At 31.2% G+C, this 14177-nt stretch overlaps 1 protein-coding gene across 2 annotated transcripts in view; it reads right to left on the reverse strand.

The window, feature by feature from the left end:
* Nucleotides 1–889: 889 nt before the first annotated feature.
* Nucleotides 890–14177, reverse strand: part of LOC134690979 (aquaporin-1-like) — a 45346-nt gene continuing 32058 nt past the window's right edge. For both annotated transcript variants that reach the window (XM_063551166.1, XM_063551165.1), the window contains exons 3-7: nucleotides 13539–13726; nucleotides 12332–12536; nucleotides 8210–8290; nucleotides 5157–5268; nucleotides 890–4090 (exon numbers count right to left, since the gene is read on the reverse strand). In XM_063551166.1, coding sequence (XP_063407236.1) covers nucleotides 4002–4090; nucleotides 5157–5268; nucleotides 8210–8290; nucleotides 12332–12536; nucleotides 13539–13726 — 675 coding nt within the window. In that variant the 3' untranslated portion in view covers nucleotides 890–4001. The remainder of the gene's footprint in view (nucleotides 4091–5156; nucleotides 5269–8209; nucleotides 8291–12331; nucleotides 12537–13538; nucleotides 13727–14177) is intronic.

Raw genomic sequence — 14177 nt, forward strand, 5'->3', positions numbered from 1 at the left:
GATGATTTCAACTTCACCAATTGGAACTCTTCGTTTAATAGCTTCCTTGTGAGCAGCAACCCACTATCAAGAAAATTATGATAGGAGGTACAAGCACTGGAGTATCGTATCAATTGGTAGATATATACCCAGTATGCAGGTGCTGTTGAATGGTTGCTACTTGATGTTGCTAAATTGAAAGTTCACAATTGGAAAGCTGAAATCATCTCTTTTGTCTTTGATTTCAACCGACCCTCATTGTCATTTTCGAGATGTAAGTCAAGATATGAGGCCGACTTAACTGTATATGTTGTACCCTTTATCTCGAGTTCGATGGGATAGATGCGTTCGACATAGTCACCAAATTTTTAATTATTTAGTAAGCGACCATGATATACATGTATATAGCGGAAAGTAAAGTTAAAAATATGTTGCTAACTTCTTATCTTTCTTCCTTAGAAGTTCATCAAATTAAAGAAACAAGTCGGCTAGAAGAGGGCACAATTGGTTCCCATTGGAATGCAAGCTATTCAAATTTGTTGAGGTCCGTAAATTAATAAATATTACAAATAAAGTAGTTAATAGGGTTACTGAGGTTCGTGGTTATGGTTATCGACGGTGTCTCTTCAAATGCTCAGTTTTAATTCGACGTATCAGAATCTAAAGCATTCTGGGTAATATTTTCAAAAGTGTACATCAAAACGTTGCGATTGGTTAAAAACGTTCTAAAAAAGTGATATTCAACCAATGACATGACGTTATTTTCCTTTTGGTGTTCAAAAATGAGAGTACCCATAGTCTTTCAGATTCGAAAAAAAACTAAAATCTGTTACATGTTAATAGTTACTTTATTATAAAAGAAATAAAATAAGATTATAAAATATAACTGTATATCTACATATCGTATATAAGTAACAAGACAAACATTGTTTGAAAAAAACATAAAGTGTTTATCTATTTCAGTGGAATTACGATGATAAGAACATGATAATAAGAACATTATAATGTTAGTGTAATTGTTCTTTTAACATTAATCATGTTACATTTATATGTGATTGCATGCGTAAACAGGGGACACAATATTGTCAAACATTAGTCTTTTCTAATTGTCCTAGGCTTTTGTTATGTTTACCTTCTTTTCACCGTGCTAGTCTCTTCAAAAAGTATCTATTAGGACATGTAGAAGTCTTTACAAAATATGTATAATTGAAATCTTATTTGAAAACCTTAAAAAAAACTCGATTGGTGACCTATTAATGTCACAAATATTTGTGTTCTTGGGTTGCTGCTTCGTGGATATATGACCAACGTCTAATGTTATTTCTACAATAGGATATAATGACAAAACCAAATAATGTTTATCCCAAGCCTGGTATAAAAAAAGGATTAATAACTTTAAAAAATCAAGATCTTATAAAATTGGAAGTCTTCGCATTTACTTGATAGGTACTGCTGTGTTTTATTTATTTTCCTAATTATTTCATTTTTTTTTTTCTGTCATCAATTAATGCATATAAAACCTATCAATTGTCATAACGAAGATACAATGCATGCTGTTCATTAAAAAAAACATAGTAACAAAAACTACTTTTCTTTTATACATCCCAGTTTAAAACTTAAAGTAAAACATTCTATATAATATATAAAACAGACATTTTTCCATTGGAATATATGTATATACGATATTATAATGTAACAAATGGATAACATTTTCTCTCATTAATAACATATAAAATAAAGACAGCGTTCACATAATTTGAGCATTACAATTTTAACCTTCTGAAAAAAAATCTACATCTTATTTCAAATAGTACCTTTCTTAGCTTTGGTTATCGTTATGTAATTGAAAAACATCTTTCGACTTTCATAACAATTCAAAAGCGAAATAAAATAGTTCCCTTGTCCCTTTTTATTTTAGTCCGATTGATTTTTTTTAACAGACACAAACAGATTTAATTTCAATGATTCCGTTTTGATATAATGTATGATATAAGTTTCATTTCATAAATCAGCGTTATAGTTTCTAAAAAATGTATATATTATATGACGTCACAAGTATTAGTTTCTATACAGTTTATTAGTGATGATGAAATGTTTATGAACATACATTTTAGTGCATTTGAATGTTTGTTTCATGACTAGCTTTGCTAGGATAAGATCCTATTTATCATACTAAATATGAGCACCAATAATACATCTATTATGAGCCAGTCCATGCGAAAAAGTACAAACAGTCCTTTTGATAAACTTTTCAGGACACGTTATGAAAGTTTGTTATAATATTTTTGAAAAACGATTTTATCCGAAAAAAAATTAAATTAATTTAAACATTCATAAGATTGTCAATTCTATCCCGAATTTGTCAATGAAAACAGCAAAAGACGTAGAAAAATCTGAATTTTTGGTTTTTAAGCAAGTGTAAATTCATTTGTTCCCCGGACCAATGCCATACCGACCAGAAACATCAAATTTTATGACACTAGAGAGACAAAAATCAATAATTTTCTTCAGTTTTATCGGTTTAAGAAAAGTAAGACAACATTAAAACAAGAGGGAAAATACAAAAACTATGACCTCTTGTGTTTTAGAAATTGAATTTTAAGTTAAGTTATTTAATATTAAGTAAAGTTATTTAATATCAGGTTAAGTTAAGTTATTTAATATTATAAGTTAAGTTAAGTTATTTAATATTATATAAATCAACCTTCGTTGCACGAGATTCGAACCGTTGCCCGGTCTGATTGCATTGATATCAGCATTGTAAGCGAGAGCCTTATCCCCACTGCTACCGTGGTTAACATTATCAATTGGCAAATCAAGCCATTTAAACTGTACTTTGAAAATGATTGAAATACTGTAAACCAACTTATTTTAGCGAGCGATTTATTTTCGCGACTTTCGCGAGTAGAAAAATAACGCAAATACAAATCGTCGCGAATATGTCAAACTTGGATCTTTGCTTATTAAATTTAATCAAGTAAATCAGAAAATCGCGAAATTAAATAGCCGCGAAGTGGTCAAGAAAGGGTAAAACGCGAAATAAAGTATCCGCGAAAATAAGTTGGTTTACAGTATATGAAATAATTCATTAAAAATCTTGATCTTGATAAAACTAATGAGGGGGGGGGGGGTCTCAACACTTCCAGGTGCGTGTAGCTCACGGCTTAAGGATATGAGGAAAAGTAAATGTATTTTTTATAAATCACAAGTCTAATACCAATAATTATGCACACTGTTTAGAATTTCGTAAAATTTTCGTTTTTGTACCTTTTCGCAGGGACTGGCTCATATTTAATAACAACTCTATATATCCCTTCTGAATTGATAACAGAATTTTTACGCTCATAAATAACTGTATAACTGTAGTTTTCTAATCAGCAAAAAGAACATAGAATTGTTGATTTTCCTAATATGGACCAGATGTAAAAAAGCACTTTAATGTAATAAATACACATTTGTTTGTTTACCTGTTTCCAACCCCAAAACTACTATTGTAGCATAAAATGATTGCTCTATTGAACCCAACACAGGAGTGTGTATTACTGTGCTATCTTCGAAGGCTTACTTGCAATTCTGTACAAGAAGGAATGAAGATTTTAAGAGGGAATTATGAAGAATATGTTACAATTCTAACAAACTAAGTTATTCATTCATTTCAAATCTTCACATATTTACAATCTATGATAATTTTTCCCACCTTCAATTACAGTTTGCTAAATGCTTATATCAATAAAGAGAAAAGAAAGACAGGCTAACGGACACATCTACATTTTGGCTTATGTGTTACAAGCTTTAAAAAAAAGTTTTCTTGAATTGAAGTAGTGTACTTCCTACAATTAGACAGTAATTTATCTAATAACTTTATATTTTTAGATGCCAATAAGAGAATGTTTATTATAAAGATAATATCTTATAACTGACTGTTGACAGTGTATATCTTATAATTGACTGTTCACTGTGTGTATCTTATAATTGACTGTTGACAGTGTGTATCTTATAACTGACTGTTGACAGTGTGTATCTTATAATTGACTGTTGACAGTGTGTATCTTTTGTTGACTTTGTCCAGTAAAGTAATCTTTTGGAATAACAATCATGTCACCATCTTGCACTGGAAAAAAGAACAATACTAATTATGACTATATCGTGTAAATAAACTCATCAAATATACCAGGATTAAATTGTGTATATACAGCAGACGTGTACTAAAAAGTTCATCAGTGACGCTCGAATCCAAATAAAATTAAAAAAAGGCAAAATAAAGTAAGAAGTTGAAGAGCATTGAGGACCAAAATTCCTAAAAGTACTGCCAAATACAGCTAAAGTAATCTATTCCTGAGGTAGAAAAGGCTTAGTATTTCATGTATTTCAAAAATTCAAAATTTTATGAACAGTTTATTTGTAAATATAACCAAATCAATTATAATGCATGTCTACTGGGCTGGTGATACCTTCGGGGAATAAAAACACCACCAGCAGTGGCATCGACCCAGTGGTTGTAAATAAACTCATCATAGATACCAGGATTAAATTTTGTATATACGCCAGACGTTCGTTTTGTCTACAAAAGACTCATCAATGACGCTCGAATTCAAAAACGAAAATGGATTGTACTTTTTAATCTAGTCTACATTATTGTTAGTTAGATGTAAGAATTAAAATTATTCGGGATACAGCTAACTTAAAGTTATCTATTCCTGTGGTAGACAATCCTTAGTATTTTGAAAACTTTGAACTTTATTTGGCCTTTAAATTTCATTTCGTTTATTTGGGATACAGCTGACTTAAGATTATATATCCCTGTGGTAGAAAATCCTTTGTTTTTCGAAGCATATTAAGTTTTGTCAACACCTATCTTAAAATTACCACCAACATTGAAATACTTTTACGATTCAGTGTCATCTTTGTTTGTGATTTTCGGACATTTTACTTCCAAATAAAGGCCCATACTACAATGTACGGCATTAAAATGTTTATGTAATTCTAGTTCAAGGTTAACATTCTAAATTCATTTGTATACGAAACCCAGGTCTATCCATACCAAATAAAAAGACAGGTCACTGTGATGAGGTTTTTGTATCAATCTTCACGCGTTGAACTGTGAAAAAATATATTATATATGAGATAGGCATTTCTAAGATCTAACTTAAAACCATACAAAGATGATAGATACTCACATAATTCGTTTACTGCTTCGTCTATCGGAATAGCGTTACGGAATGGAGAGAAAAGGAATTTATATAAAATTGCTGCAATAACTCCACCAAGTATAGGAGCAACCCAATAAACCTGTAACATAAGTTGGTATAGTAAAATCGAAGCTTAACACTATGGTTTTAAGTTTTACCATCTTCCTCTTTTTTGTTTTTATAAAGACACATTTTTTAAGTATTCGACAAAGCAAACATGATCATTATACTCTAACATGTCTAACCTTGTCTTATCATCCACGAAATTTCAATTTATTTTCGAAAACTATCAACTGGAATAGAAGTATTTTTTTCTTTTCTTTATAGTAAATTTTAACCAGATATGACAGATAACGTTTAAAAAAAAAATAGTTCACAACAATTTAGATTTTTTATTAATAAAAGTTGTCTTTCTTAGTTTAGCGAAAAACAAAATTCCAATGTTTCAATCTGCCGAAAAAGTACGCTGAGCTTACTTTCAGTGATTGAGAACAAAGTGGGACGAAAGATACCAAAGGGACAGTCAAACTCATAAATTATGTGGTGGGTATAATAAATATAATCACTAAATCAGGACATGTTACGAAAGAAACAAGATAATTTCAGATCAGCGAAAATGGCCGTAAAGGGGAATAGAAAAAGGCAATAGGCCTATACCACTGTTTAATACCCATAAATTGGTGAAAAAAGTAAATTCACAATATTACTGAACTCCGAGGAAATTCAAAACTTAAAGTCCCTAATTAAATGGCAAAATCAAAAGCTCAAACACATTAAAAGAATGAAAAACACAACTGTCATATACCCTATTAATCAAATACAAATCAGGGTCCCAAACCAAAATGAACGTCTTCTCAGAATAATCTAATGTTTAAAATGGAACCAGTAAAAGAAGGATGGAAAGCATCCATAGGCAAGACTATTTAAGTATATACAACGTGCGTGTGTATATTTTATATATAAATGATAAAAAGATCCTGTGTCGCTCACCTTGGTCTATGTGCATATTAAACAAAGGACAACGATGGATTCATGACAAAATTGTGTTTTGGTGATGGTGATGTGGTTTTTTTTAATGAACATTCTTGCAACTTACAATTTGCTTTATCTATAATAAACTTGGCCCTTTAGATACAGAGGAAAATATTTTGCAAACATTTACAAAAATTTACCAAATTAATGAAAATTGTTTAAAATTGACTATAAAGGGCATTTACTTCTAAAGGGGTCGACTGACCATTTTGATCAGGTTGACCTATTTTATTTTTTTTTGCTGTTTACAGTTTATCTTTATATATAATAGTACTCATGATAATAACAAAAAACATCAAAATTTCTTTAAAAATTACTAATTGGGCCGCAGCAACCTAAAAACCCGTTGTCCTATTCATCTGAATATTTCTGGGCAGATAGATAGTGACTTGATAAACAATTTAACCCCTTCTCAGATTTGCTCTAAATGCGTTGGTTTCAGATTTATAAGCTAAAATCTATATTTTACTCCTATGATCTATTTTTAGCTATGTCGGCCATCTTGGTTGGTTGGCCGGGTCACCGGACACATTTTTTTAAACTACATACCATAATGATGATTGTGGCCAAGTATGGTTAAATTTGGCTCAGTAGTTTCAGAGGAGAAGATTTTTGTAAAAGTTAACGACGACGGACGCATAGTGACGAGAAAAGCTGACTTGGCCCTTCGGGCCAGGTGAGCTAAACAAACAGTCCAAACAGTAAATTAGAAAACAGTTAATAGCAGTTTTGCGCCTGTCCCAAGTCAGGAGCCTCTGGTCTTTGTTAGTCTTGTATTATTTTCAATTTTAGTTTCTTGTGTACACAGCTACTTTTGCATAGGTACTATGTCTGTACCAAAAATCTGTAGTACTGGAAATCTACTTCTAATATTCAGTACTATTTTGTTACTCTAAAATTATTGTAATAATAACCTGTATTTTACAGTACTTGATTTGTACTTGAAAATTTAAGTACTACATATTTTTGGTTACAACGTTACATTTTCAGCATTTTGATAGTATGTCTATTTCAAATCTCTTAAAATTATGATTTTCAAACATGGAATATTGTGATCGCTTTTGGTATTTATTCTGTACCAAAATTTTAAGTACAAATTAAGTACTGTAAAATACAGGTACGTAAATAGTACAATAATTTTAAAGTAAAGAAATAGTACTTAATATCAAAAGTAAATTTTCAGTACTACAGATTTTATGTACAAAACTAGTACCTATGCAAAATTGGCTGTGTACAATTTGCAGTTTGGAATGGCGTTTATTATCACTGAAATAGTATATATTTTTTTAAGGGGCCAGCTGAAGGACGCCTCCGGGTGCGGGCATTTCTCGCTACATTGAAGACCTGTTGGTGACCTTCTGTTGTTGTCTTTTCTATGGTTGGGATGTTGTCTCTTTGACACATTCTCAATTTTACTTGCTTTGATTTCGAATACGCCGTCATTTAGAGAATTTTAATGAAACAAGAGCATGAAAAGTTAGCCTTGGCGAAGGATTTTAAAAGATTTTGCGTTTCACTAAGAATTAAGTCAGCAATTGTTATCAAATAATCAGGTTATATTTGTATGTTGGCGTTTGTGTGTGTGTTGATTTTTTTTTTTGTTGTAGTTCAGTTTTTCTGCTGTCCAGTTTTTTTTTCTCTTATAGTTGATGTGTTTCCTTCGCTCTTAGATGGTAACTCTGATTTGTTTTTCGCTCAATCGATTTATGACTTTTGAACAGCGATATACTTCTAATGCCTTTATGAATCGATTCAGAGAAGGGTTACATACAAACACCACAATGGTGAATTAAATTAAGATATAAAAATAAGAATATGTCACGTTTTCGTTGTTGCTTTTTTACATTATAAAGGCATGCAGTTACAAGACCATCGGTTAGGATTCACCAATTAAACGAAAATTAAACGACACTTTTAAAACAGAAGTGTTGTAATTCACTGTGAAAATAGTTTGTGTACACGAATACTTTTAAGGGTTAAACCTTCACAGAATTTGTCACATGACCTACCCAGTGATCGTTAAAACTGTTTGAGGCGACAGCACTACCAAGTGATCTGGCAGGATTCATACTTGAACCAGTGTATGTAATCTGAAATGACAATATATTTACTTTATATGTTTTAGAGAAAGGAAGAGTATTAAAGGGCAAATTAAAGAAAGATGAACATTGATAAGGCACCCAAACATGTTGTTTCGGGTTTGAACTCCGAATTGAAGTTTTCGATATTGATAAATATGACCACAAAACAATAAAAAAAAATATTAACAAAAAATCCAAACTCCGGATATAAAAAGACAATTGAAATCCATAAGACCTAGCAAAATCAAGCACTAGACTATATGAACCAAAAGAACCTGCCATATAATAATTATTGTTTTTGGTATCTGCACAATGCTTTCAAAATTCTTCATTTCAAATATTGTTAAAGATGAACTTAAAGTAATAAGAGTAAATTGTATTAAATATATATGCAAATATAAAAAAAAGAAGATGTGGTATGATTGCCAATGCGACAACTATCAACAAGAGACTAAAATGACACAGACATTAACAACTATAGATCACCGTACGGCCTTCAACAATGAGCAAAGCCCATACCACAGAGTCAGCTATAAAAGGCCCCGATATGACAATGTAAAACAATTCAAACGAGAAAACTAACGGCCTTATTTTTGTAAAAATAATGAACGATAAACAAATATGTAAAAAGACAGTTTATACTCAGAGTTCTGAGTACAGTTGTTTGACTACAGTCCAGAACTTATTAAATAAAATTCTTCCACAATATCACTAATTTCAATTGATATTATTTAATACCGTTCATGTCAGCATATTGTACGTAGCAAAGATTCAATCTAAGGATTAAGGACGCCTATATCATGTATATTGAGTTGACAATCCCAATCGAACTGTTAGAATCAAAGAAAATCAGGTAATCCAAGTGTCGTTATCAATGAGGATAAATAAGGAAAGTATTAACTGCAATTTTTGCGAAAACTGAAAACTTCACATTTTTTCTAATTATTTTTTTTCACCCCTAGTTTGTGGTGGGGTTCGTGTTGTTTATTCTTTAGTTTTCTATGTTGTGTCATGTGTACTATTGTTTGTCTGCTGGTCTTTTTCATGTTTAGCCATGGCGTTGTCGGTTTATTTTAGATTTATGAGATTGACTGTCCCTTTGGTATCTTTCGTCCCTCTTCTAATTGTTTATTCTAAAAATCTTAAACATAAAACACTTAATATATGTGTACGGTATGATCATACATGTTCTGCTTTTACATTGCTTATTTCTGGGCAATAGTGGTTCTACAGTAATATATGTAAGTAAAATGTAAAATTATACAAAAATGCCGAACTCCAAGAATAATTCAAAATGGAAAGTCCTTTATCATTCTTATCATAAAGGTATGATCCAAAAAAAAAGAATTGCAACAAAAAAAACCATTAAAAATACGAACTTCCTACAGCTCACCGATTAATCGTTAATGAACTACACTAGAAATCAACTAGAATCGCATTAATATCTTTTATCTAAATCGATATTTTCTCTATAGAACTTTACCTAATTATTTACTTAAAACATTGAGGTTAATACAATATAGAACTATTTTTTAAGCCTTTATTGCTAAGGCATAACATGAACATTGCGTTTGGGCTTTTTTGGTTTCAGTGCTCGTTTTGAAACTTCTAGGCTGCTATTTTCATGATAAAACAATGCTATCGTTTTAAAGAAAACGTTAAAAAGCATCTTAAATTAAACAGTTATGTTTAATTAAAAGTAATCTTTTTTACAATTGAAAGTAAAATGTGTTATTTGTCATGTGTCTTCCGGTCAAAATGATTACATAACATTGAATATCAAGTGCCTCTTATATGCACAAGCAAAGTCATATTCAAGAACTGTTTGAATGGATCATAGGAAATCCGTTGCAACAAAAAATATTTTAGATTCAATTTGAAGTGGCATTCACATGGAATTATTTTCTAATCTTGTATTGCAACGGTCATGAAGGCATAAAATGAACATTACGATTGAGCACATGTTTGGTTTAATATGAAGGAAAAATTTAAACTGATCCGCTGTGATTTTCATGCAAACAGCAATGATAACGTATTGAAGGGGAAAAATAGTATAAAATAATGCTCCTGTACTGTACAGTTATGTGCGAATGTAAAGTTGCATATTTACCGTGTCGAATTGATGTGTTTCGTGTCATGTGACTTCCGGTCGACATGTTTACATTACATCGGATATCTTGTGTTTTTACCTTGCTCACGAAAGGTTATTTACATGGACTGTTTGAATAGATCATAGAAATCCATAGCAATGCAAAACGTATATCCCTATCTATCATAGATTCCTTTTATAGTGGCAATATAAATTATTCCCACCTACAATCATGTAAATTATGTACTGAATATAATATACTTTTTGATTGTCTATCTTTATTTTACCCATTTACCACATTTTGAAAACAAAGATCAATGTATCATTTCCTTCAATATATCTAACGGATGTACAGGTTTTTTTTTTGCAAAAGTAAGTCCGGGTGCCGGAATTTCTCGCTACATTGAAGACCTGTTGGTGACCTTCTGCTGTTGTTTTTTTTCTATGATCGGGTTGCTGTCACTTTGGCACATTCTCATTTTTATTATCAATTACATTCGTGCAAAAGTTAATGAAAACACGTACGAAAAAAAGGTGGTTCAACATTTATGTATTTTTATAAAAACAGTTCTTCAAGTAACAAGGAATTGATAAAAAAAAAAAAACTATTTAAATATATGCAACAAGGTGGAACAGGTTTTTAGAAGCCAAGAAGAACTTTTAAATTACAATAAAAAAAACTTTAACCAACCTCACATCATCTTGGAGTTTTTTCTTCTTTTTTTTACATTTCTAATTCAATTGATTAGTTTATATTTCGAATCATTAAAGGAGATGAATGACAATAGAGATTCAAAACCTTTTAAATAGCACAGAATAATGCATTCATTATATAACAGGATTGTCGAGTCGATAAAATATTACCATATGACAACATAATAACTCATTAAAGATACCAGGATTAAACTTTTTGTACGCAAGAAGCGTCTCTCGTCAAAACAAAACAAATCAAAAATTGTTAAAGACTTTTACTCGTCTGTCAGTACAAGTGTTAATGTGTCGGTGTAAAATTCTTCTTGTTCCTACATTACCGTCATAGTGGACTTTTGGCAATCATATGATATTGAATAAAAATGAATGATACCAATTAAAACGTGTACAATATTGGCTTTTAGAACAACCATATGCAAGTACGCTTGAGACTAAATGGTTGCAAAGTTAAAACAATATATATCAAAGTCAATGATTCTGATTGCTCATTGCAGTTCAAAGCTGAGTTTCCGAACAATAACGTCATTGATAAACTTAAAATATATAGGTAGGACATTTATTATTTATATCATGGCAATATAGAAATATATCCGAACTCTATAATTAAGTTCCGAATATGCTCTTACCAAGATTCAGTTTGTATAAATTAGAGGGAAAAAATGAAACACTTTACAAATGCTGTCCGTTCGATGCGCTTTTCTAGATTTGTCTTCATAAAAAACGCTCAAATTCCAAAGATATACACAAACAAAACAGTATGAGTCATTTAACCAAAAGGTATCTTAAAGAATTGTAAACTTCACACAGAATAAAGGATATGAAAACCTCGCAATTTTGTTTGTCGACAATTTGGAGTATTTTCCAACAATCTGAATCATTTTCGAGCAATCTGAAGCATTGCCAAGCAATCAGAATCATTGTCGTGCAACTTGAAACTGCATCGTTTTGAATTAAAAACATCTATCGACTCAAACAGATCTTTCATTCTATTATAGGAAATGGATTTCTTTTATTTCTTTTTTTAATTATATGATTTTTAAATAGACAATGTTAAAACTGCTTGTATTCGATAGGATATAGTTTAGGATTACAAATATGCAAAAGGAATGTACCTGAAATGCTATCTTTACGCAGACTTCAGCGAACTGTATGGACAACCCTCGTATAACATAATTAAGAAGAATTTTTCATTTTCAAATCTATAACAAAATGTACAATATCAAGACCTTTCGTTAAAGGGGAAAACTTACTCCGGCAAGGTGACACACTGCAACTGTTAGTCCTATAGCTACCGATGCCATACCAGCGTCCGTTCTATTTGAATCTATAGTGGAAATAATTACAAAAACCAAAACAAATGTTAAAATCACTTCCACACCAAATCCCTGTCCAACATTTAAAAGTGGATTAATGGATGTGACACCAAGGTTATTGTGGTATGTTGATACGGTAACCCTGAAAAAATGAAATATGAAATATCGTCATTGAAAGATGTCTTTCACGTTAATAGATAAACATATATAGAACAATCATTGGTCATTCCATTGTTCGTATATCTCGAAATTGAATAATTGAATAAATTTTTGATTTTCCAAAATTTTGGCCTGGAGTGACACATTTTATCGAAATTATCATCTGATGCCGGAAAATTTGTGCCGTTAATGTGATTTTTGTATTTGTGATTATCTTTGATCGCTAATTCAAGTCTACTGTTTTGTTTTGTTTTGTTTTGTTTTTGTTGTGATAGTTTCTGCTTTTTCCTAGGCTTCTAATGTTTATAATAATTTCCCAGGTAATGATTTGCAAATTGTTGAGAGTCATATGTTTGTATACATCCCCGTCATTTGGAATCGAGATGAGAGTTGTCTCATTGAAAAATATACCACTATTCACGTTTTGAATTATTGATTAAAAGTAATTACACGGTAGAAACATAGTGTAGTGTTTTTTTTTATTCTATTGCTATATATCTGTATCTGTTTCGGTATGTTTTTGGCCTTTGTTAGTCTTGTATTATTTTTAATTTTAGTTTCTTGTGTATAATTTGGAGTTTAGTATGATGTCCATTATCACTGAACTAGTATATATACTTGTTAAGGGGCCAGCTGAAGGACGCCTCCTGGTGCGGGAATTTCTCGCTGCATTGAAGACCTATTGGTGACCTTCTGCTGTTGTCTATTCTATGGTCGGGTTGTTGTCTATTTGACACATTTCCCATTTCCATTCTCAATTTTATTTTCTGCCCTTCATAGCATGTAGAAAAATGTAATTTACAGCTGCAGTATTTGAAACACTAAAAAGTCTGAGTTCTTTCCATCTATACTGTCTAACCTTAACCTGACTGTCCCGGGTTAAAACATTTAGATATCTTTTAGGTATTTTTAAAAGATTGTCGTTACAGTGAAATGCTTTGAAACTTGTGTTTGTACTATATTTCACTCTTTTTTATGTAATTACCCTTTTAAGATGAGTCCTCCGAGTACTGCTCCGACGCTTTGAGCTACTGTGTATAATACTGCACGGACAGGTGTTATGATTCCGCTTGCTGCTAATCCAAACGACACTGCAGGATTAAAATTCCCGCCAGAAATATGTCCAAACATTTGAATTAAAGCCATTATGGAGATTCCAAAAGCGAATGCAATCTGTCAATACAATAATATATACAAGTTATAAATAAAGAAGAGTAAGTATACACACTGTCACATAGCCAGTGCTTGTTTGAAATCTTACATCTTACAGATATAACAAGATGTGGTATGAGTTCCAATGAGACAACTATCCATCCAAGTCACAACTTATAAAAGTAAACCATTATAGGTCAAAGTACGGTCTTCAAAACGGAAATTTGGCTCACAACGAACAGCAAGCTATACAGGGCCCAAATAATACTAGTGTTAAATCATTCAAACGGGAAAACCAATGATCCAATCTTTATCTTATAAATGGTTAAATTATACTTTGCAGAAATGTGTGCAAATTACACGATATATATATTAGTGTGTCGATGGAGACAGGTTCGTTTTAACTGTTATAATTTGCTCGCAGACTGGGGGCAATTTTCAAATGTTTACATGCTGGTTTAAAATTTAAAAT

The sequence above is a fragment of the Mytilus trossulus genome, chromosome 11, assembly GCF_036588685.1.
Source record: "Mytilus trossulus isolate FHL-02 chromosome 11, PNRI_Mtr1.1.1.hap1, whole genome shotgun sequence".
NCBI classification, from domain to species: Eukaryota; Metazoa; Mollusca; class Bivalvia; order Mytilida; family Mytilidae; genus Mytilus; species Mytilus trossulus.